At 36.5% G+C, this 25,405-nt stretch overlaps 1 protein-coding gene across 2 annotated transcripts; it reads left to right on the plus strand.

Annotated features, from left to right (window-relative positions):
* Positions 1-18,642: 18,642 nt before the first annotated feature.
* LOC104217495 (uncharacterized) lies at positions 18,643-24,595 on the plus strand. Of its 2 annotated transcripts, XM_070162778.1 has the most exons (8): positions 18,643-19,015; positions 19,252-19,293; positions 22,193-22,275; positions 22,378-22,479; positions 22,575-22,789; positions 23,596-23,690; positions 23,768-23,904; positions 24,120-24,595. In XM_070162778.1, the coding sequence occupies exons 1-8, from the start codon at positions 18,874-18,876 to the stop codon at positions 24,147-24,149; spliced, it is 846 nt and encodes a 281-aa protein (XP_070018879.1). In that variant the 5' UTR covers positions 18,643-18,873; the 3' UTR covers positions 24,150-24,595. The 2 variants fall into 2 exon arrangements, with proteins under 2 accessions (XP_070018879.1, XP_009766071.1); XM_009767769.2 differs by having other exon boundaries at positions 23,768-24,595.
* The last annotated feature ends 810 nt before the right edge of the window (positions 24,596-25,405 follow it).

Below are 25,405 nucleotides of genomic sequence, written 5' to 3' on the forward strand. Positions count from 1 at the left end.
CAAAGTGCATCTCGTGCTCCATCGGTTCAGGGTTCTTCTATGCCGAGCGTATCAGCTAGTCACTCCGGTGCGAGGGGTTCCCTTCACTCCCCTTCTCCAGCACCTGGGAGCTGTTATGAGTGTGGCGAGATGGGCTACATGTGGAGGCAGTATCCTCGTCGGGTTGCTAGTTCGTCCCAGCAGAGGGGCCAGTCTTCGGCTTCAGCACCAGTTTCTTCACCACCACCCGCTCAACTATCTAGGGGTAGGGGTCAGTCAGCCAGGGGTCTCCCCAGAGAGGAAGGTTGATTAGGGGGTGGTCAGGCTCATTTCTATGCACTCCCGAGTAGACCCGATGCCATTGCTTCAGATGCTGTTTTCACAGATATTGTTTCAGTCTTCCATAGAGATGCCTCTATATTATTTGATCCCGATTCAACCTTTTCGTATGTGTCATCATATTTTGCTCATTATTTGGGTACGCCCCGTGAGTTTATTGTTTTACCGGTTCATGTATCTACCCCGGTGGGCAATACTGTTGTTGTAGATCGTGTGTACCGATCATGTGTGGTGACTATTGGGGGTCTGGAGACCCGAGTGGATCTATTGCTATTGATCATGGTGGATTTTGATGTCATTTTAGGCATGGATTGGTTATCTCCATGTCGTGCTATTCTGGACTGTCATGCTAAGACAGTCACATTGGCTATGCCGGGTGTGCCGCGGATCGAGTGGCGTGGTGTGACTAATTATATTCCTAGTAAAGTGATCTCTTTCTTGAAGGCCCAGCGTATGGTTGGGAAGGGTTGCCTTTCATATCTAGCGTTTGTGAGGGATGTCGGAGCTGAGACTCCCAGTATTGATTTTGTCCCAGTTGTGAGGGATTTTCCCGATGTGTTTCCTGCAGACCTATCGGGCATGCCACTGGACAGGGATATTGACTTTGGTATTGACCTGGTGTCGGGCACTCAGTCTATTTCTACTCCGTCGTATCGTATGGCACCAGCGGAGTTGAAGGAATTGAAGGAGCAACTTCAGGAGCTCCTAGATAAGGGGTTCATTCGGCCTAGTGTGTCACCTTGGGGTGCGCCGGTTCTGTTTGTGAAGAAGAAAGATGGCACAATGAGAATGTGCATTGATTATAGGCAATTGAACAAGGTAAAAATTAAGAACAAATATCCTTTGCCCCGCATTGATGATTTATTTGACCAGCTTCAGGGAGCGAGGGTGTTCTCCAAGATTGATCTTCATTCGGGTTATCACCAGTTGAAGATCAGGGAGTTGGATATTCTTAAGATGGCTTTTAGGACCCGATATGGTCATTATGAGTTCTTGGTAATGTCTTTTGGGCTGACCAATGCCCCAGCAGTATTCATGCATTTGATGAACAACGTGTTTCGGCCTTATCTCGATTCATTTTTCATAGTATTCATTGATGATATTCTGGTGTACTCGCGTAGTCAGGAGGAGAATGCGGAGCACTTGAGAGTTGTATTGCAGAGATTGAGGGAGAAGGAGCTTTATGCAAAATTCTTCAAGTGTGAGTTTTATCTCGGTTCAGTGGCTTTCTTGGGGCACGTGGTGTTTAGCAAGGGTATTCATGTTGATCCGAAGAAGATAGAGGCAGTTCAGAGTTGGCCTAGACCGTCCTCAGCAACAAAGATTTGTAGCTTTCTTGGTTTGGCAGGTTATTATCGCTGGTTTTTTCAGGGATTCTCATCTATCGCATCGCCCTTGACCAAGTTGACTCAAAAGGGTGTTCCATTTTTATGGTCAGACGAGTGTGAGGAGAGCTTTCAGAAGCTCAAGACAGCTTTGACCACAATTCCAGTGTTGGTTTTGCCATCAGCTTCAGGTTCATATACCATGTATTGTGATGCTTCGAGAGTTGGGATTGGTTGTGTGTTGATGCAAGAGGGTAGAGTTATTGCTTATGCTTCTCGTCAGTTGAAGCCCCATGAGAAGAACTACCTCGTTCATGATTTGGAGTTGGCTGTCATAGTTCATGCAATGAAGATTTGGAGGCATTACCTGTATGGCGTATCTTGTGAGGTGTTCACTGATCATCGCAGTCTTCAACATTTGTTTAAGCAAAAGGATCTTAATTTGAGGCAGCGGATATGGTTGGAGTTGCTTAAGGATTACGATATCACTATATTGTACCATCCGGGAAAGGCCAATGTGGTGGCCGATGCTTTGAGCCGGAAGGCAGTGAGTACGGGGAGTTTGACATATATTCCAGTTGGGGAGAGACCTCTTGTAGTTGATGTTCAGGCCTTGGCCAATCGGTTTGTGAGATTAGATATTTCGGAGCCCAGTCGGGTGTTAGCTTGTGTGGTTTCTCGGTCTTCTTTATATGATCGCATAAGAGAGCGCCAGTATGAGGATCTGCATTTACTTGTCCTTAAGGACAGGGTTCAGCATGATGATGCCAGGGATGTGACCATTGGTGATGATGGGGTATTGAGGATGGAGGGCTGGATTTGTGTGTCCAATGTGGATGGGCTTCGGGAGTTGATTCTGGAGGAGGCCCATAGCTCACGGTATTCCATTCATCTGGGTGCCGTGAAGATGTATCAGGATTTGAGGCAGCACTATTGGTGGAGAAGAATGAAGAAAGATATTGTGGGATTTGTAGCTCGGTGTCTCAATTGTCAGCAGGTGAAATATGAGCATCAGAGACCGGGTGGCTCGCTTCAGCAGATGGATATTCCTGAGTGGAAGTGGGAGATGATCACTATGGACTTTGTTGTTGGACTTCCATGGACTTTGAAGAAGTTCGATGCTATTTGGGTGATTGTGGATCGGCTGACCAAGTCCGCGCATTTTATTCCTGTGTGTACTACCTATTCTTTAGAGCGGTTGGTAGGGATCTATATCCGAGAGATTGCTCGTTTGCATGGTGTCCCAGTCTCCATCATTTCAGATAGAGGTACTCAGTTTACTTTGCATTTTTGGAGGGCAGTGCAGCGAGAGTTGGGTACTCAGGTAGAGTTGAGCACAGCTTTTCATCCTCAGACGGACGGGCAATCCGAGCGTACTATTCAGATATTGGAGGACATGTTGCGTGCTTGTGTCATTGATTTCGGAGGATCATGGGATGAGTTTCTACCGCTTGCAGAGTTTGCTTATAACAACAACTACCAGTCGAGTATTCAGATGGCTCCATATGAAGCTTTGTATGGGAGGCGGTGTAGATCTCTAGTTGGTTGGTTCGAGCCCGGTGAGGCTAGGCTATTGGGGACTAATTTGGTACAGGATGCTTTGGAGAAGGTGAAGGTAAAGATCTCACCCATAAAGGGTGTTATGAGATTTGGGAAGAAAAAGAAATTGAGTCCTCGGTTCATTGGGCCTTTTGAGGTGCTTCGGAGGATTGAGGAGGTGGCTTATGAGCTTGTTTTGCCACCCAGCTTGTCGAGTGCGCATCTGGTATTTCATGTTTCTATGCTTCGGAAGTATATTGGGGACCCGTCTCATGTTTTGGATTTCAACATGGTTCAGTTGGATGATTTTATTATGATTAGAGGTTCTAATATGTTATAATTTCAAGTATGATAAGTATATAGTAACCAGAAAAAAAGTATATAAAAATATAATTTCTTGTCTCAATACTTGTTTAAGAATATGAAATTGTAACAAATCAGTAGAAAAATATAGCTTGATAGTTTTTAACAATATTCTGATCGGTTACCTTATTTATCTAGATAAAACTCTTAAATATTTCTTATAAAATACTTTTTAACACGGCAAATATTTTACTGCAGGATGTTACTACTAGTAATGCATACATTGACATTTATCCGTGCTCAAGAATGTGGTCTACTAATTAGCGAAGTGAGTCATATGAAAAATTATGTTAAAATCCTATTAGAGACAACAATTTTTAGGTGATTTTTATATGCGTAGTTCTTGGTGGGGGTAGTTTGCCCGATCTGAAGCTCGTGAAATAGGGCGAAGTGCACTAATAACCACTTTTAAGTATTTAAAGCATGTCGAAATTTAAAAATTTAACTGTCTCTTTAAATTTGCAATTTAAACTTCAAATTTTCGGGTATGAGATTAGGTTATGACATTTTAAAATTTCAGAGCCGAAGATCGAAATAAGAACGAGAAAGAGGAGGAGGAATAGTGTGACATTTGTCAAATCTTAGTTAAAAGTTATATAATTTTTAAAAACTGAATATATTTTAATGGTGCCCTTAAAATTAGCTATATGGTGCCATTTAAGAGGTGCTCCTAAAATTGGCAACTTGATAGAGGGTGTTTGGCTAAACTTATAAGCCGATCAAATCGGCTTATAAGTACCTTTTCGCTTATCTACGCGTAAGTATCTAAAGTACTTATAAGTTAAGTGTTCATAAGTTAAAATCAGCCACAAGTCATAAGTTGGTCACCCCCAATTTATGGATTTTCAGCCTACAAGCACTTTTAATTTGACCAAGGCTTTTACTAATTTATCCTTAATAATATTTTTTAATTCACAAAATACTATTCCTAAAATAAATTTTTTAACTTTCTCTTCGTTCCATATTCGTTTTTCATCCTTTTATTTACAAAGAAACTATTTGAACCCTTCGGGGATTTTCATCACTATTTTGACTTATTACTTAAACTCAGTTCCATTATTTTCCACTATTTCACTACTCAGTCATTGTTACTCAGTTTTGAGACTTAAATGATATTTAAATGATATTTTGGGCTGAGAAATACTGTTTTACTATTGCTCGAGGGGCTTGTGATGATTTTTCGACTGAGTAAGGCCGAGGGCCTAGTTTGTGAGGATACATTGATGCTGATATGAGGTCGAGGGCCTGATATACATATATACGCCACGAGGTGGCTTGATTCATATGAGGCCGAGGGCCTAGATTTAATTCCACGAGATGACTTGATATTGCGCTTGGGCCATAAGGGGGCCCTTCCGGAGTCTGTACAACCCCAGTGAGCATGGGTACCCATTGTGAACTGAGATTGATCCCGAAGGGCGGTTTTGTTGACACTATGCCCGAGGGGCGAACTTTCATTTGCTTACTTTATCTTAACTATTTGTCATTTACCTATTTTACTGGTTAAAAGAGGATTTTACTTGATTTTTTACTGGCTTCACTGATTTTAAGTGATTTACTGCTTCATTATAGACTGCCTTGTGTTTTATCGTGATTTCTTACTTTCAGTCATTATTTATATCTATTACTCACTAGGTCGGAGTACTCACATTACTCCTTGCACCATGTGTGCAGATTCAGGCGTCGTTGGTTCCGCTCCTGAGTGCTGACTCCTCCAGTTCCAGGCGGTATTCGGAGACTACGAGGTAGTTGTTGGTGTCTGCAGCCCCGTGTCTCTATTATCTTGTCATTTCTATATCTATCAAATCTTTGTATTAGTATTGGATTTAGCAGACTTGTATTTTGGTCTATAGATGCTCGTGACTTGTGACACCCCAGTTACGGTTGTGTCGGGTTGGATTCCGCTTTTGTTATCTATATTTCCGCTATTTGGCGCTATTAAACCAAGTTTAAACTATTTTATGCCATTCAATTGTTTTAAAATGAGAATTTGGGTCAATTGGCTGGCTTTGTCTTCACGAGAAGCGCCATCACGACCGGGTTCGGGGTTAGGGTCGTGACACACGGATGGAAATAAAAGATAACCAAATAAATTAACATCAACATAGTTGGAACACAGACAAGTAAAAATGTACTCAAACAAGGAAGGTGATGCCAGCTTAATAAATCATATCGTTTTTTATGCACAATTCCAGCCATCTCAAACTCGATGTCTCATATCATAACCTCAATTACCAAACTTTTAGCACACCCGGCACATTGTGCCCGCATATTTCTATCTCTCTTTTCACAACAACGTTCTCATATTACTCAGTACATAGGGTCCATAACCAATGCAATTAAGATGTTCAAGGAGTCTCATTAACATAACATAAAGTAGAGTACATCTTCTAAGCTAATTAGGAACTCCGCAAGAAAAGATGAAATTATTGTTAGAAATCATTTGAATAAAGAACGTACCATTTTCAATTAAAATACCACATCGAATGAAGTATTACCTTTAACATGGGATTTAAGAAATTAACTTAGTATAAATTCCTTTTTTTAAGTAAAATACAACCTCAAACGGTTTAAGGAAATTTAATTGAGTAACTAATTGAATTAAAAATGAAACAATTATTGAAATTTGAAGTGTGTGTATATATATATATATATATAATACGGCGAAGTATTGAAAACACTATGGGGTTCCATCACAAGGATCACAACAGTAAAGGAATCTGAACAATTGAAACACTTGAATTGATAACCACAAATAAACACGACAAATAGAAAGTGTACGGCATCACCCTTCGTGCTTTATCATTCTTCCTCACCATATGCATAAATAGAATTGTGCATGGCATCACCTTTCGTGCTTTAACTTTCTCATAATCATTGCACGACATCACCTTTCGTATTTTTACTCTCAATAATGTGGTACGGCATCACCCTTCGTACTTTTACTCTCAATAATGTAGCACGACATCACCCTTCGTGCTTTTACACTCACAATATCGGCACGGCATCACCCTTCGTGCATTAACACTTACTCACAATATCATGCAAGACATCACCCTTTGTGCTTTACACTCTTCCTCACAATATCATGCACGACATCACCCTTCGTGCTTTACACTCTTCCTCACCCAAACAATAGAAACAATAACATCACGGCAAGGACATCAATAGAAATAATAACATCCCGGCAAGAGAATCAACAATAGAAACAATAACATCCCGGCAAGGGAATCAACAATAGAAACAATAACATCTCAGCAATGGAATCAACAATAGAAACAATAACCTCCCGGCAAGGGAATCAATAATAACCAATCTTGTTTCAATAGTTAGCTTTGTAATATAGATCTCAACTCGAGTCAACACTCAACAATAGACAATTTCCAAGAGAATGTCATAAGTCTTGTTCAACATGAATAATCGTCAATTTAAGCAGGAATAGTACATAATAAGGATCACGGAAAAATCAAAAAGCACGATAACCTCAACAAAATAACAAGACATAATAAGTACGTGATAACTACACCGGTAACCACAAAAATTGGACATGTAACATATTTACACGAAGTCATAGAGAAACTCACAATCAATATGTATCAAAACAATAAGGAAGGCAATCACTTCAATTAAAGAAATTAAGGGTCAAGTAACACGTAAGAATTAGAGGAAAGCTAACAACATCATATGGAACATATAGAGGCAATTTAAGCAATTAGGAAACTCAATCATGACGGGATACTTTCCACATAATGAACATTAGGACCTAAGAACCCTAGAGGCAAATTTCCCACAAATAAGTCCGAGTACACACTCGTCACCTTGCATGCACGGACTACAATTAGCATAGAAGACTCAAATCCTAAGGGGAAGTCCTCCACACAAGGTTAGGCAAGATACTTACCTCAATCCGGTCAATTCAGCTTTTCCTTAACCAATTCATTAACGCTCGGCTCAATCTAGCCAAAAATGACTTGAATACATCAAACAATGTAAGAGAAAATAATTTTAATTGACAAAACTATGATTCTTATACAATTTGTAAAAAGTCAACAAAAGTCAACTCCCGGGCCTGCAACTCGGAACCCGACAAAATTTACAAAAATCGAACACCCATTCTGCTACGAGATCACTCATACAAAAATTATCTAATTCCGATACCATGGTCATTCAAATCATCATTTTACATTTTTAAAAGATTTCACAATTTTCCTTAAATTTTCCTTTAGATTCTCATGAATTTGATGTTAAATCTAAGATATAATCACAAAATATAGTTGGAAATTGATTAGAGACAATTACCTAATGATTTGGAGAAGTTTGAGTCTTTAAAAAATCGCCTATGGAGGTTTAGGGTTTGAGAAATTGAAACATGGGTGAAAATCCCGTCAAAAACCTCACTTAACAGGCTTCAGATCTTGCAAACCCTTATAAATTGCGAACAAAGCAGGGCTGGCAGAAGTCGCATTTGCGATAAAAAGTTCGCATTTGCGAACACACCAGAAACCAACAATTTTTCCGACACAAAAATGAGCATAACTTCCTCATACGATGTCCAAATTCGATGATTCTTTTTCCTATGGCTCCGTAATTTTGATACGGATCTAATAGTTTAAACAAAACTGAATTTGGATCTCATTTGCTCAATGTGATATCATTTTTGCGTGAAGAAACGACGATGAAGCATCCAAAAACAAGCGCAATATAGCCTAAACCTATTCAAAACTCACTCAACCCTTGAGGCTCCAAACCAAACATGCACACAAGTCTAAAAACATCATACGGACTTACTCATGTGATCAAATTATCAAAATAACATCAAAAACTATGAATTAAACCTCAAAACTCATGATTTTCTAACTTTTCAACCGGACGTCCAAATCACGTCAAATCAATTCCGATTCTCACCAAATTTCACAAATAGGACTCAAATATCATAACAAAATTGTACCAGGCTTCGGAACCATACGGGCACAATACCAACAAGTTCAAACATTAATTTATTTATTTATTTCCTTTAAAACCAGCACAATAATTTTCTTCAAAAATTATTTTCTAAGGCTAGGGACCTCGGAATTTAATTCTGGGCATACGTCCAAGTCCCATATTTTACCACGGACCTCCCGAGATTGTCGGAATACAAATCCGGGTCTGTCTACCAAAAATATTGATCAAAGTCAACTAAAAATCAAATTTTAACTCTAGAAATTACTATATTTTTCATATTTTCACATAAAAGCTTTCCGGTCTCACGCCCGGACTGCGCACGCAAGTCGATACACATAATATGAAGCTACTCGTTGTAAGCACGTAATTTTTGCCCTATGAAAGAATTACTCCCAAAAAATTCAAAATAAAACGATTTTCCTTTATGTGCAATTTTTGAGAATTTTTGTGACATTTTAGGATAATTATTTGTATTTGTCTGTGCATGTTTATTTGTTAAAATGATAAAAATATAAAAATATGTCGTATTTGCATTTAATATTTAATTCTACAATTAGGAGTAACTAAGTTTGTTTTACCAGAATGAAAATTACAAAAATATGCATCGTTTGCATTTTTAGCATTTAACGTCCAATTGTGCAATTTTATGCTTAATTATTACTTAATTGTGTGTTAATTATTATTGGGAGTTAATTTGCGCTTTTATAAATTAATTTAGTTCTATATGATAATTTAAGGATTTTAGAATTTAGTTTCAGTTTAAGAAAAATAAAAGAAGAAAAGAAAGCAAAAATATAAAGAAAATCGGAATTGGGCTCTTCTTCAAATTCAAACCACAGGCCCAAAAAATACCCAACCTTCCCCATGGCCCGGTCCATCTCAACACGGGTCGACCCAGTCCGCTCCATAACCCCAAATGACCTAACCCCTCTTCATTTTTCATTTTTTCCCAAAAACAAAACAAAAACAAAAAAACCCAAACCCTAAAAATAAACCATCTGCCCCCCTCTCTTTTTCCCTCTTCTTCTCCATCACCTTCCCCAAGCAAGCAGCAATGGCTGCTGCCCTTCTCCCTCACATGACCTCCCCCTCCCCATCAGCAACACACACTCACACCTCGCAACCCGGACTGCTGCTTCTGCCTTCATCTTCTTTGTCAAGCTTGAGCTTGAGCTCGACACCCATGGCTGCTGTTGCGTCTTCGTCGTCAACCCGTCGCCATGGCTGCCATGGCTAGCTCCCTGCTGTTTCATCTTCTCCGAGCTCCAGCCATGGACGTGGGGTTTCACTTCATTTTTTTCCGTCCATGGCTGCTTCACCATTGTTGCTCCTGCTACGTCCGTCGAATGACCATGACTGTTGGTTGCTGCGTCTTCTACTTCACCTCCAGCTGCCTCGTCGAGCCCCCATGTCCAGCAGTAATGGTTGCTGTTGTTCCACTGCCATCTCTTCATGCCCAGCGGCGAACCAGCAACGCCATACCAGGTGACCACCCAGTCGCCACCCTCGTATCCAAACGACCACCTGCAACGTCCAAACGACCCTCCCTCATCACCATAACTGACCAGAAAACACACACAAACACACACACGCTGAAACCCAACTGAAAACGTTCAAAAATCGCCCAAAAGTTCTGTCAGGGGTGAGGTCCATTCGAGTTCGTCGTTGGTCAATCGTTGTTCGTGGTTCCGATCCGGTTAGTTGTTTTAACCAATTCGTGTTTATCGTTTTTCTTATTTTTCTTCAGTTTGTTTCATTTTTCTTGTTAGTAATTTTAATGTTTTTAGATTTAAGTTGAAGTTCAATTAATTATGTCTTTAGTCTGTTTTATTAATTTTAAAAGGATTTAGTATAGAAGAGTGTTAGTTTAAATCATTTGAATCCGTCATGTTTGTTGTTTAATATAGATTTAATTCATGTTCATTTTTGTTTGAAGTTCGTTTTTAATCCAGTGATTTAATGCGAGTTTATGTTTTGATTTTTAATTTTTTGATTTAGTTTGAATCATGTGTCTTTGTTGTTAATATTGTTGTCTCCTTGCTCATTCATTTTTGTCTAAGTTAACCAGGATTGGTTCCCAATATGGTTAACTTATTCCCATTAATTTGATGTTGTATGATTCAATCTGTGTTCATGAGATTTGTTGTTTGAATCTATTTAGAAATGGGTCATATTTGCTGTATTTTAGTTGGAATTGATTAGGTGAATTGGTTATAGCTGATGAGGTAGATTGGTAAATTGTAGTACGTTCAGGGGTAAAATGGTAATTTCAGTAAGGTCGGAGGGGTATTTTTGGAATTGAACATTGGAACAATTATTTTATCTAAGTGCTCTGTCCACTAGGCATTATCAATATTAAAATAGTACATTGTGGGGGACAAGACATAAATTAGTGGGGAGATGATATAATTGTTTAATATAGTGGGGGACAAGACATAATGTAGTGGGGGAAATAATGTAATTATTTAAGTTAAGCATGGGGGACGAGACATAATGGGTTGGGAATAATTCTTTAGTTTAATATAGTGGGGGACAAAACATGTAGGCATGAAGAACAAATGAATTAAATAAGAAAAACATTAAGTAGTGGGGGCAAGACATGCAATTAAAAGAATATTTCGGGTTAGTGGTTCAAGACAAGAGTCTTGCTATAAATAAGAGTCACTTGGACTTAGAGAAAGAGACGATTTGGAGAGAACATTTTTAGGGGGACTTAGAGAGAAAAAAGGAAGAGACTTTTAGAAGAAGAAAAAGGTTGAGAGAGTTGACTGAATTTTGAGAAACCAGAATTTGAGAGCAAAAGAGAAAGACAATTTGAACTTTTACTTGAATAATTTCCGTTTGTCTTTCTTTGAGTGTTATTCAAAAATCAGTAAACTACTACATCTTGTATCCGTCTCTCTTCTGCTTTGACTGCGATTGCATTTTGGTATTGCTGATTTTTCAATCTGTTACTGGGTTATTCTACTGGTCGTCACTGATTTTGTTGTGTTGCTGAACCTACTGTTGCTGTGTATTTACACTACTGCTGCTTCTACTGATCTTCATCTTCTTTCCTTGCTTTCCAAATACCAGGTACACAAACTGATACACTGGTTCATCTTGTAATCTACTCGAAGCATGAATGCAAAAATGAGAAAGATTTGAAGTTGTAGTTTAATGTAGTCTTTTCTTTCTTTTACTGTCTGTATGTAGAACATTCTATGCGTTGCCCATGTAAACTCTTTAAACGACTCACTTTCGAAACTTAACTATAATAACTCGAAAGTATGTAAATAAACTAGGACCTTTTCTTCAGTTATTTTAGAGAAAACAAAAAATAGAAAATGTAATCATTCTAAGATTATCTTTTTTTAAAAAAAAATAATGAGACGAGCCTCGCCAAATAAAAATGCAAATTGCGAGGCCCTCAATAATTGGTCATAATAAATACTTAGAATTTAGGATGGACCGTTTAGTGAATTTCACTGCCCTCCCCAAAGATAATAACGCGTTAGATTCTTTAGGCGCGATTTAATTAAATTACTTTCTTAAACTCGGGTGCACATTTATGTGACCCAAATCCAAATCTCAACTGAGTCGAAATGTGTCTCTAATCACGGGTACATTGATTGTGACGTGGTCCGAGATGCATGTCCATGACGTTGCAAATTCCTTCAAAAATAAGAATGAGATGAGCCTCGCCGAATAAAAATACAAAATTGTGGGGCCCTCGGTAAATATTTGCTTTAAAATTGCTTAGACTTCGGGATGGACCGTTTAGCAAAATTTCACGGCCCTACCCAAAGTAAATGATACGCTAGTCGCTTTAGGCACGCCTTTTAATAATTTAATTTTCTTAAAACTCGGGTGCACATTTATGTGACCCAAATCCAAATCTCAACAGAGTTGAAATGTGCCAACAACCACGGGTGCATTGATGTGACGTGGTTGGAGATGTATTTCCATGATGTTGCAATTCTTGAAAAAAAAATATAATAATAATGACGAAAGCGGTTAAAAGTTAAAACTTGCACATGAGCTCATAATTGTATAAAATCAGATAAACAAGCCGAATATGACAGTTGAGCGACCGTGCTAGAACCACGGAACTCGGGAATATCTAACACCTTCTCCCGGGTTAACAGAATTCCTTATCCGGATTTCTGGTTCGCGGACTGTAATACAGAGTCATTCTTTTCCTCGATTCGGGATTAAACCGGTGACTTGGGACACCCTAAATCTCCCAAGTGGCGACACTGAAATAAATAAACAAATCCCGTTTCGATTGTCCTTTAATTGGAAAAACTCCTTCACCCCTCGCGGGGGCGGAAAAAGGAGGTGTGACACTCGTGACCTCAAACTGCCGAACCGGACGCAATTGCTCAAAACGACCAGTTGGGTCATTACATTAGTTCAAATTTTCAGGATAAATAAGTACCGATCAATTCATAAATAGTACCCATAAGAATGGTTGTTTATGTACTTTTCTCAAGAAAATAATACTCCATCTGGTCCTCTTTAATTAATTTTTTGGTTGTTTTCACACATATTAAAGAATCCATCTTTTACTATTAATTACCACTAAAATTGACCATATTAACCTTAATTTGTTCATTAGAAATATAACAAATACTCCTAGGCTCTTTATTCCAAGATCAACTTTAGAAAAAAAAAATTAATTCTTTCTTGATATCTGATAAAATCAAATATTGTGGACCACAAAAAAAGGCCAAAAAAATCAATTAAAGTTGTTCGGAGGGAGTACCAACTAATTGGAGAAATAGCAAATAATATTTACTTACTATGTGATGAAATAAGAAAGAAGCTGGAAAATATTAGGAGAATTGTAAAACGGAAAATGGGAGATTTATCCATTAAAACCTTTGATAGACTAGTCTTCATACGTGATAAAAACTCAACAGCATAATATGTTCATATTTATAGGGAAGAGGATGATGAAAATAACTAATAATCTCAATCTCATCTATTTTTCTCGACAATTTTTTCTAGGAATTGCCCCCTAAAAATGATGAACTAACTTTAAATGCATATAAATTTCTGTCTTTTTATTTTTATCTGATTATTAACAAGCATTAATTAACCAAAGAGGTAAATTAAAGGAAAATACACATAATCAGCAACACGTATTTTTTTATTAAAAAAAAAGAACAAGGAAAAAGATACTTCACTATAGAAAATTAAAAAAAAAAAACAAATTGCCAACGAATTTTATCAACGACTCAAATCCGTTAGTATATTAGCAACGAATTTGAATAAATTTGTAACTGATTTATTTTTCAGAATTTAATAACGGATTTCTAACCAAAATTGCTCATATTAGAGGCAAAGTAAATATTCCAAGATAGGTAACGAAGCAAAGTGAATGCTCAAAGAATAGTAAAGTAACAAATGAATAGAAGTAACTACTAAATAATGATAGTAAAAAGAAATTACTCAATGAAATCATGTACAGTAAACATAACTAAAGGTAAATTGTTCATGAGAAAATAAAATTAGGCGGAGTCAGAATTTGAAGCTAATAGGTTCGGGATCTATTCCTTCAAAGTTACTGGATTCTAAATTGATAATTATTATATATTCAATAAATTTTTAAAAACAGTAATTATTATAGAGTTTGGACCAAAACTATTTAGTTCGGCCTAATAAATTGAGTATGATGAATAAATTTCTAAGTGTACGAGTAAGCATATACACCAAAAAAAAAATTTTATTTTTTCCCGATTTTTCACATTGATGTGATATGTTTCAACGTTTTTATCTCCTGCGATAATTATAGTTTTATCTGTTTTACCCTTTATTCTAATTTTCTATTAATGACTTGACCATTCAACTTGGCGTCACTAATACTTCTTCTATTTTCTTCACACTAATGTGATATGTTTCAAACATTTTTTCTCCTATAAAACGTCCTAATTAACTTCCTCAAATTTGATAATCAAATCAAAATTTCTTCTTGACATCAAAAATTGGGTTAAACAAATACAATAATTAAGTAGAAATTGGTCTAGCTAACAACACGACATGCTTAATAAGAAATCCTAAATAAAAAATTAAAATAAAAAGAACTCAATATGACGCCAAAGAAAAATATATCTCTTTGGAATTTTTCTCTTTTTTTTTTTGGGTCAAATATCAAATTTTATTTAACCAGTAATGATATTTACAGTACCTGTAACTCTTTTGGACTAAAGAGTTAGACTCAAAATAACATCAAAATAACTATAAAAAAAATATTTACAAACTTAATAGTTCCTCTACTAGACTAGACTCCACAGAGGGAAACTATTCACTCTTTCTAAGTACTTCTTCCATTTTGCCTTTTGCTGTCCTTTGATGTGTAATTGAAGGAAAATGTCTCATATCTTCCTCTTCGTATCAATCTCCTTTCCCTGGAATCTTCGCATGTTCCTTTCTATCCAAGTATGGTATATTAGTGCTGCAAACAGAAATGCTAAAATACTACCATAAGCTCGACTGTTTTTTGTTCTTGCACTCAGCCATTTAACTTCCTCTTCCCATGAACCAATCTGATGATTCTCTCCTATCCAGTTAAGCAGAGTATCCCATATGCTCCTTGACTATTGACATTCAAAGTACAAGTGAGCGATAGTTTCATTTTTTTCTTTCTTACATAAAACACATTCAAGATCAACCAGTATGCCCTATGCTACTAGTTTATCCACAGTAGTAAGTCTTTGATTTAGAGCTAGCCATAATATAAAGTTGTGTCTAGGGGTACTTGTACCCAGTAGTAAGGCTTTCCACCCAACCTTTGGATACTGAGGCCTTGATAGAGTGTACATCTTCTGAATACTGAACTGTCCCCTTTTGCAGAACTTGTTAATATTTGCAAAGGATTCAATATTTTTGTACCAGTATCTAATATCAAATACCTTCCTTACCAGCCAACAAGCTTGGTTAGGAGTCTGCATAATATTGAAATCCTTCTTCTTTATATACACTGAGTGTATCCATCTGATCCAGAGAGCATCCTTCTTTGAATGTACTGCCTACATTAGCTTACATAGTGCTGCTTTGTTCTACCATTCAAAGTTTATAACATTTAAACCTCCAGCTGATACATACATGCATATTATGTCCTAGGAAATCAAAGCTCTCTTTGAAAGACTATAGCTTCCTGTCCATAGAAAAATTCTACAGACAGAGTTTACTAGTTATATAATCTTCTTAGGTATCAAAAATACCTGCCCCAGTAGGTCTGTATTTCAAATAAAACACTTCTTATCAGTTATAATCTGCCACTGCATGATAGGAGTTTTGATGTCCAGCACTTTATTTTGTTTGTAATCTTCTCCACTAATGACATATATTGCTGAATAGATAGCTTCCTTGAGGATAAAGGGACTCCCAAATACTTGAATGGCAAGGATTTCAGCTTGAATTGATAGTCAGATCCTATCATTTCTTTAAACCCCTGGGTAACTCCAGCTACATAGATAGAGCTTTTATCTAAATTAGCCATGAGCCCTGTCACCTTTGAGAAATAGTTGAACTTGTCTAGTAGTAGTTGAATAGAGATCTTGTCAGCCCTGCAATACATGATCATATCATCTGCAAAACAGATATGAGTGAGATTCATTTTGGCACATCTTGGATGGAAATTGAAATCAGGAATGTCCTTGAGAGTCTTTAAAGTTATACTCAAATACTTCATCACTAGGACAAATAAGTATGGGGACATAGGATCCCCTTGTCTCAATCCCTTCTTTGCTTGATCTTTTTGTGAGGCCACCATTAATCAGTATAGAATAGTTTGCATTAGTTACACATTCCATAAACCACTGCACTATCTTAGTAGGTATTCCATACTCCAACAGTACCATTTGTAAGAATGACCATTTAACATAATCATAGACCTTTCTTATATCCACTTTGATAATGCATCTAGGTGAAATCCCTTTTTTGCTATACCCTTTCACCAATTTATGAGCAAGGATAACATTATCTAGAATACTTCTTCCTTCTATGAATGCTGACTGAGTTGGTCCAACAATGAAGTCCACCACTATTTTTAGTCTTGAAATGAGAATTCTGGCAATGAGTTTATAGATAGTGGTACAACATGCTATAGGCCGGAATTCTTTGACAAAAGAAGGACTAGCCATTTTTGGCACTAATGTAATAGTTGCACTGCATACACTCTTCGACAGCTTTCCTAATTCAAAGAACTCCTTGACTGCCTTTATCGCCTCTTTTCAAACTATATTCCAATATTTCTCGAAGAATTATACTGGAAATCCATCAATGTCAGGTGCTTTGTCACTTGGTAATTCTTTAAGCCCTTGTAGGATCTCAGTATCAGATACACTCTTGATCATGTTCAATTGTTGCTCTCTATTCAAGCAAGGACCATTCCTAACTATGTTTACATCAAGGCAGGGCAATTCAGAAGCCCTTGTTCCTAGAAGACCTTCAAAGAAAGATGTGAACTCTTGCTCAACTAATAAAGGATCAGTCAGTTTTTGTCCAAGCTCATTACAGATAGTAGAGATTCTGTTTCTAGCTTGCCTTGCCTTCAAATATCCATGAAAAAACTTTGTGTTTGACTCTCATGTGCAATCCACACTGCCCTAAACTTCTGCATGTAGACTTTCTCTTGTATACCTTGCCACTTTTCTACTTGCACCAATAGTTCTTTCTCCTCCAAAATCAAGGTATTGTTGAATAGATCATTATCTATCCCCTTCTGAATTTCCTGCAGCTGATTTTTTAGCATTTCAACCTTTTTGTCTACTGAATTATAGACTCTATTCATTCCTTTTGCCCTGCTTCCCAGTCTCTGTAACTTTTGCCATCTAAATACATAGTGTATCCAGTTATATTTTGATCTCACGCCTCTTGCACTAGCTTGTTGAATTCCTCTTCTTGCAAAAGCACATTAAGAAGCCTAAATGGCTTTGGTAAGTGGTTTCTAATAATCTCAGTACATAATACTATGGGTAAATGATCAGAGACCCCATAGTTCTCATATACTACCTCTATATAGCCATACTGCATGAACCAGTAAGAGTTTCCCAATGCCCAATCAATATTACTGTATATTCTATAAGTACCCTCTCTTTTGTTGCACCAAGACCACTGACATCCTCTTTGCATTCTCACTTGGTGCTTTAAACCCCTTTTGGAGTCTGACTAATTCGAATTCGTCGAGACAATCTCACTTTGGATAAAGTGCTTCTTACTATTGACGATTTCATTTCAGGGATCGAACCCGATATTTTTAATTAAAAATTTTGTGATCCTTGCCTGTCCACCACAATTTTGCTGGTAAAATTTGAATTTTTTATCACATTTTAAAATATTCTAATGAAAATAACCTCGAAAAAAAATCCATAGCCGTAGGAGAAGAACATCTATGCACGTATCATATTATTTTCAAGTATGAAAAAGTCACTCGGAATTATTAATGTAGCCCGTGTCAAATTCAGTGGTAAAAATTGAACTTTATCATTTAAAATACTAATGACAAATTCCATTTTGTTAGGGAGTGTTTTAGCCCTTAACGTGGTATTCAGCATGAATTCAAATTTAATCGGCCCCTAATGCAGATGTCACCAAATGTGGAAAAAAATTAAAATACTGATAAAGTATTAAAATATTGATTGACAGATTCCATTTTTATTTTTTTCAATTTCGACTTTTCTTTACATTCAATTTCAACAAAATACTTCAAACACCTACTAAGTAGGCGTTTGGACATAAGAATCATAACATTCCGAAAAATGGTGGAAAAAAAGTGAAAATGGTTTGAAATTTAAAGTTGTGTTTGAACATAAATTTTAGTTTGAGTTGTTTTTAAAGTTTTGTGAGTAATTTGAGTGAAAATTTTGAAAAATATTTTTTTGGAGTTTTTAAAATTTTTGAAAAATTTCCAAAATATATCTTCAAGTTAAAATTGAAAATTTTATGAACAAAGTTGATTTCGCAAAAAAAAAATATTTTGGAAAAAAAGGAAAAAAAAATAAATTATGCCCAAACGGGCTCTAAATTCCCGGAATGAAATCGGAAAAATTTACTTTTTAAATTAAAAGAAAAAACCGCCACTGTTTTCACACTTTTGACATCGCACGTGCGAGCGTTGAAAATGGCCACTGTTTTCTTTTGGGTTTCAGACACGTCTTTGATTGATTCTGCTGCTCTCTTTTTACACGCAGCTCTGACTCCAAACTGTACATTATTCAGAAAAAATACGCTACATTTCTTACACACTTCAAAATTTACAACTTTGAGAGAAGAAAAAAAAAGAAGCAATCTTTAACTTTGTTGTTGTGTTCTTGAATTTGTATTTGAAGATTTAATTCATGACCATGTAGATAAAGGGTGTTTGAATATACAAAAAAGTTCTGATTTTATAAGAAAAATGAGTGTTTCTTTAAGTGTAATGACCTTTAATCTTCTTGAAGATCAGCCAGAAGACAGTCCGAATTCATGGGAAAAGAGGAAAGATTTGTGTATAAGTGTTATCACTAGTTATTCTCCTATGATTCTCTGTACCCAACAAGGTTTGAATACTGCTTTTTCCTCAATTTTTAAGTGGATCTTGATTGGTTTTGTGTTTTTTGCTTAAATGTGTGATTTGGGGTTGCTTTGATTTTGTGTTTTGGTTTATGGGGTTTGTGTTTTTTTTGCAATTTTTCTCCTTTTGGTGTAGATATAAGGAAGTATTATGAAAAATGGATTGTCTTTTGTTTAATCAATGTTTATTTACTAGTAATATTTTGCTTGTGTTTGTCTTTAGGTGTGAAGTCACAGTTGGACTATCTTCAGCAGTGCTTGCAAGGTAACTTTTGATAAATCTTTTATTTTTAGCTCTCTATGACATCATACCTATATAACAACACTCACTATAAAAGCCAATCTTTTTCGGAATCAATTTTCATATTATGTTATAATATATGTTTTCTATATCAGCACTTTGTTATAACATTCAAAAATATTCAGAAGAAGCGAGGCTGTTATAAAGAGGTTTGATTGTAGCTAGAATATAGCTAGCTTCATCATCACTGCACTTTTGAGGTGAAGAATTTGTTATTTTGCTTTTATGAAGAATTATTTCAAAGTGTCTACATGCTTCTGCTCCTTAGAATCAAAAACTATGACACTCGGGGTAATGTTGCAGCTAATGTAGCTTTTCTGGTTGTTTTTGTTTGTGCAATATTGTTCAAAATAGTTGTGTGAGACAGATGTCAGTTTGACAAGGTGTCATTGTAGGGCAGAGCTAGCCTTTGTGTTACGGGTTCGGCTGAACCTAGTAGCTTTGATCCAAACCCCATATTTGTTTTGAGAAAATCTACTTAACATGTACAAATTATTAATTTAGAATCCAGTAATTTGAAAACAACTAGAATCTCGAACTCATAAGCTTCAAATCCTGGCTTTTCCTCTGGTTGTTGCTTCGAGCTTATGTCATGTAAAGAATGTGCATCCGTATATAGACCAGACTTTAGTTGTTATTGTTCAAACATGATACGGAGACTAAGAGATTGAGCATTTCTTAATCAAGAAAGAGCTTGTATTGGATAATTAGAAGTCTAGCTTAAAAAATAAGTAGGTCGGTAAGAAAGCCTGGTTGGCAACTCATAAATTTCATACTATTCTTGTTTTCTTCATTACAAGCACATACATTAAATGAGGATGTAGTATTCAATGTGGTGTGGGATTGGGTAAAGAGAACAATGATGGTGTTTAGAAAGCTGCTCTTGCTGTCTCACGATAGGATATTCTTTGACTTGACTCTCGTCTTCTTCTGACGATTATTCGTCTCATTTTTCTGAAGATGGTGTTTTGGAAAAAACTAACATCGGATGAACTGCAGAGTGGTATATGCGCATCCTATGTCTTGGTAAACTAGTTTTTCAGATAATCATCCCGCTTCCATCCTGCGAAACTTAGGCCTTACAGCAGTATATCACCTCAACTTCAGTTTGTAAAATTTTACTGGTTTCACAATTTTTCCTATTGACAAGTCTAAGAATGATTTTTTCTGGGAAAGACGTGTTGTTGAATAGATTCAGGCCTCTGTTTATTCTCGTATTACGTTCATGGAGCAAGGGTAAGTATATCTCCTCACCTTTTGATCTGTGCGGATGAGCTAAGACTATTTGCTGTCGTGCTGACTTCTTATGAAAGATAGCATGGTCACTGTCCTTTTCGTTTATCTTTTACATCCTCATTTTGTTTGGCACCTTCACTTTGACACCAATGGAACTAATACTATCACATATCCATAATAATGAATATTATTTATAGAAATGTGCCCCTTTTCTTCTCTGAGTAAATACGGCTCAAATCTCCTTTAGATCCTCCTTGTAGTATTTTCTCATTACTAAACCAACTCTTTGAACTGCCTTTTTGTTTTCTCAAAGTCCTTTCACAATTTAGAGTGTGATCCACAATTTTATGAGGTGGCCAGAAAGCAGAAAAGAAATTTGCTTGTAGGGCATTCTATGTACAACTCCTTCCAGCAAAAGACTGCTTCTGGTTGTACATTAGTGGATAGGAAAGGGGAGTCTTCTCAAAAAAAATTGAAACAAAAATAAGCCGAGATAGTTATGGGATTAATGAATGATAGGAATTTTTGTTTCTGGAAGCCATTAAATGTATATATCACTTGGAAGATGTTGAGCCGGCAGTATGTTTCTTTATCTGAAGATTCCAAAGAAATGAGTTCAGCCTCTGAGTTGCAGTCGAGGTGTGTTAGTTGATATTTATCCAAAAAAATCCAGTTTTTGAGACTTGAAAAATCAAAGGCTGTCAACTTAGTTAAGATGTTGGTTTTAGGTGGCCCGGCGTTTGCAAATTCTGGACAGGAGAGAGTAGCAGGCAAAGAGAGGCTGGTAATGATATTGACTAATAAGCATTAGGATCGTGTATCTCCTATTTCCCGAGTTCTAGGCTCTAGCATGCCTATCTATGACTTAAAAGTATGAGGAGGAATGTAGGGAGAGAGAAAAGGGATTGAAACAAGGTGGTCCGTACATGTTATTGTGCAAATTGAGAGAAAAACAATAAAGTTAGAAGAAAAACAGGAGTTAAAGCTACATAATTTTTTCCCAGTTGATGTTTATGGTCATGTTGTTTATGTGGAATAGATGAAGGATCTTCTTCAAGCACTATCTTCATTGCCTCCTAAAGTGATGTTTCTGTATAATAATTGATAGATATGAGCTATAGCGGCTAGAGTAACTTTAAGACTTTCAAATACCTTCTGTCCCCAAGGCTTTTGTTTAACCGCAAAATGTAGTATAGCAGGGGATGTGTGATACACGAACATCACAAATTTGAAATTTGGCTGTTGCAAGTTTAGTATTTAGGTGGAGAAAAGTAGAGAGGTGGGTTTTGAAGTTGAAACTACGGTTTTGCTGGTCATATAAAGAAGACTTTCAAGTACCTTCGATCCTTCTTCTATGATTACTGAATATCATGTGTAATCTTACCTTGCTTACTTTATTCACGGAAAATAGGATGATGCATTTTACAATACGTTATTCATATTCAATCTAAGGGAATTATTCTGTTGTCTTAGGAATAACAAAGGTGTAATTTATTCTTGGTTTTATTTAATTGATAAGTACATTATGGAGCTGCATTTGTGATTTTCTTTTTTCTTTTGGAGTGTTAGTGAAGGTGCCAATAGTTGGTCTCTTATTTGCTAATCGTGTTATCTTTTATCAAACTAGGGTATGAGCAGTTTGGAATTTCAAGGAAAGGAGCGGAAGACACTTCTGATCAACACTGTACCATTTTTTATGACAAGGACAAGGTTTTCCCCTTTAAAGAATCATTCTTCCTTCTGTAAATCGATGTAAGGGTTAAGCGGACTGTTTTATACATGTTATCTTAGTTCATCTGATTTTGATTGAAGGTCGAGCTTTTAGAAGGGGGAACATTTTGGTTGTCTGAATCACCTTCGGTGCCCGGAAGCATGTCTTGGGGTTCTACAGTACCGTGCACTGCAACGTGGGCAATATCCTTTTGATCTTTTTAATTTTACTTGTCATGTTACTTGTTCTTTGACTGCATGGGATATTGAGTGCTTTGTTCCCTTGACAAATAGTGTACACATTCCAGCTTAAAGGAGTTGAGCCACCAGGTTTTTCATTTCAGATTGTTAATACAACAATGGATGAGTTCAGTCCCCGTGCTCGAAGGCGAGGTGCTTTGCTTACCTGGCAGCATATTGCATCCTTACCCCCTAGCTTACCGGTCGTGTACTGTGGAGGATTTAACACCCAAAAGGAATCCACTACGGGCCGTTTTCTTCTTGGGAGATCTAGGTAATAATGCCGTTGCCATTTAATGTCTACTATATACTTCTATATCATCATTACAGTACCTTGATTACTGGTATCAAGTTATTCACGACCTTGAGCTTGCAGTGACCACTTAACTGGTCGGTTTTCCTATAAACCACGTAATCCCGCCTAAAATTTTAATTACCCAAACAAGGGAAATATTGCTAAAAGTTTTAATTTGACAACGGTTAACTAACGAACTTGTAGGATTTTTTGCAATGCTAGGTTAATCTATCAAACATAATATGCAAATGCTTAATGTTGTCTCTTCTGATAAAGTAAATGGAATATATTTATTGAAATATTAATTTGGAACTATCGTGTGAAATTGGTTGCTCTTCTGAACATGATTAATTTAGGAAAGAATTCAGGAAATTATTTACTACTGCACAATGGTCAAGGACTTGTCAATATATCTCTTATTATTCTGGAAATTATGTAGTTTTAAGCCTCATCATACTCTGTCATGTGAATATATCGGGGAAGACATTATAGATCAATGTTGCTTTCCCTCTTATATGAGCAATGGCAACTATTTTTTATTTATAATTTTTTTCTTTTTTAAGTAACAGATCCAGTGTAAAGCTTCACTTTTTCATTTTTATGACCATGGATTATTAGCGTATCGGAAGAATAAAGTAAATAAACTAGCAGGAAAGCTATAGTATGAAATGATATCACGATCCTACTTGCTTGGTTCTTTATATGAGCTAACAATGCTAGGACTGTAATACGGTATGGAACATTAAGGAGAAATATATCAATAGCTGACATGTTCTACTTCTCAGAGAGCATGGAGTTGTTGGTGATATGAGAGACGCTTGGCCCAATGCTCGTGTGAGGAAAAATGTATCCCTTATACGGACGTATCATGGATTCAAAGGTTTTGTTATCCTCCCACTGCTATATTAATTTCCGATACATGAGAGACCTATGAAAATCACCATTTGATTCTATCAGGTACGAAGCAGGGACCTCTTGAGTTCCTCAAGTTAGTATTCCGAGCACTTTGTCTGTGCTGGGATCGTCAAACTCAGGATCTGCATGTGGACTGGATCCTTTTCAGAGGCAGATCTCTAATACCCGTCTCGTTTGAGGTGGTGAACGACAACATCGATGGCTTTTATCCTTCGTCCCATTATCCTATATTCACTGAGTTCATGCTTCCTCGGTCAGTGAGGCTGATCGAAGCATCCCCTGAAAACGGAAGCTAAACTATTCCTTACTAAAGTTTTCTCCATTTCACTTTTGTGCATTGTTATTTATTGATTGATTTTTTCGTTTAGTTGCTGGTTTATCTTTGATTATATAGGGATCTAAGGGATACCAAATTGGAAGATAGGGTCATTCATTCCCTTACTGTATCAGAGTTGTTTAAAGCTCCTGCTGTTCAGTTCTCTGAGATAAGTTAGAATGATTTATTTGAAGGGGAGCCCCGAGCATCAGTAAAGTTGTTTCGGTGATCTATAAGTCACGGGTTCGAGCCATGGAAGAAGCCACTAATACTTGCATTAGGGTAGGCTGTCTGTATCACGCCCCTTGGAAGTACTCCTTCCGCGGACCCTGCGTGAATGCGGGATGCTTTGTGCATCGGCCCGCCCCAAAGTTGAATAATGTATTTGTAATCTTTCTTTTAAGTTAATGGATGATGGGTGATTTTCTTCGTTTTTGAATTCCTGTTGGAATATGTTAACTGAATTTCTAGCTGTTCAGTGGACTGATGTAACTTGTTTCATGCAGTAAAATATGTAGATTCTGTGACTTAATTAAGACAGATTTTTTACAGTATCAATATTATTTAACATAACAACAACATACTCAATGTTTTCCACAAGTGGGGTCTGGGGAAGGTAGTATGTAGTATGTACACTGATTTTATTCCTATCTTGTGAAGGTCAAGAGGTTGTTTCTTGTATACCCTCGACTAAGAAAAGCGAGATCACAATTGTAATGACAAATAACAGTAGCTAGAAAAATAATAGAACCGAAGCAAACGAAACAACCGGTAGTAACAGTATTGTTTAACATATGATACCAATTAATGTATATAATAGAAATTTGCGTGTAATTACTTTTTAAGTAACTTGATTGTATATATTTTTTATACTGTTAGGACATATAACTTAAACCCCCTTATCCCTTATTGTTGGACATTTTCAACACATGTAAGTTTATAGACTACGAAACATTAGTAGAAGAAAAATTAATTTTTACCTATATCTGCTCCAAATTATACTTGAATTAAGTAGTTCTACTGCAAGTTATTTATATTCTGTATAACATAGATTATAGCTTGGCCAAACTTTACCGTTATAAATTATTTCAGATAAACTATAGGGAAAATTACACTGTATAGTCGCTTTTAAAAATAATAATTAAAAAAAAAAATTTATATATTAAACATATTTATACATAATCGGCATGTATTTTTGTATATTTTCCTAACAAATATTATTATTTTTGCCCGACTAGCTAAATGTGTAACTTGCGCTTAACTACACGTGGTGTAGGCCTGAGTCACGAGTTCGACTTTTAGCATAGAAAAGAGCTTGATATTTAAGTGAAAAAAGTAGGAAAAAATGCTATTTTATCACAAAA

This window comes from Nicotiana sylvestris, chromosome 11, assembly GCF_000393655.2.
Source record: "Nicotiana sylvestris chromosome 11, ASM39365v2, whole genome shotgun sequence".
In the NCBI taxonomy this organism is placed as follows: domain Eukaryota; kingdom Viridiplantae; phylum Streptophyta; class Magnoliopsida; order Solanales; family Solanaceae; genus Nicotiana; species Nicotiana sylvestris.

Coding starts and splice junctions, on each gene's coding strand:
- LOC104217495 (XM_009767769.2), top strand. CDS start 18,874: ATGAGTGTTTCTTTAAGTGTAATGACCTTTAATCTTCTTGAAGATCAG. Junction 19,016..19,251: donor GATTCTCTGTACCCAACAAG/GTTTGAATACTG, acceptor GTTTGTCTTTAG/GTGTGAAGTCACAGTTGGAC. Junction 22,276..22,377: donor TTTTTTATGACAAGGACAAG/GTTTTCCCCTTT, acceptor TTTTGATTGAAG/GTCGAGCTTTTAGAAGGGGG.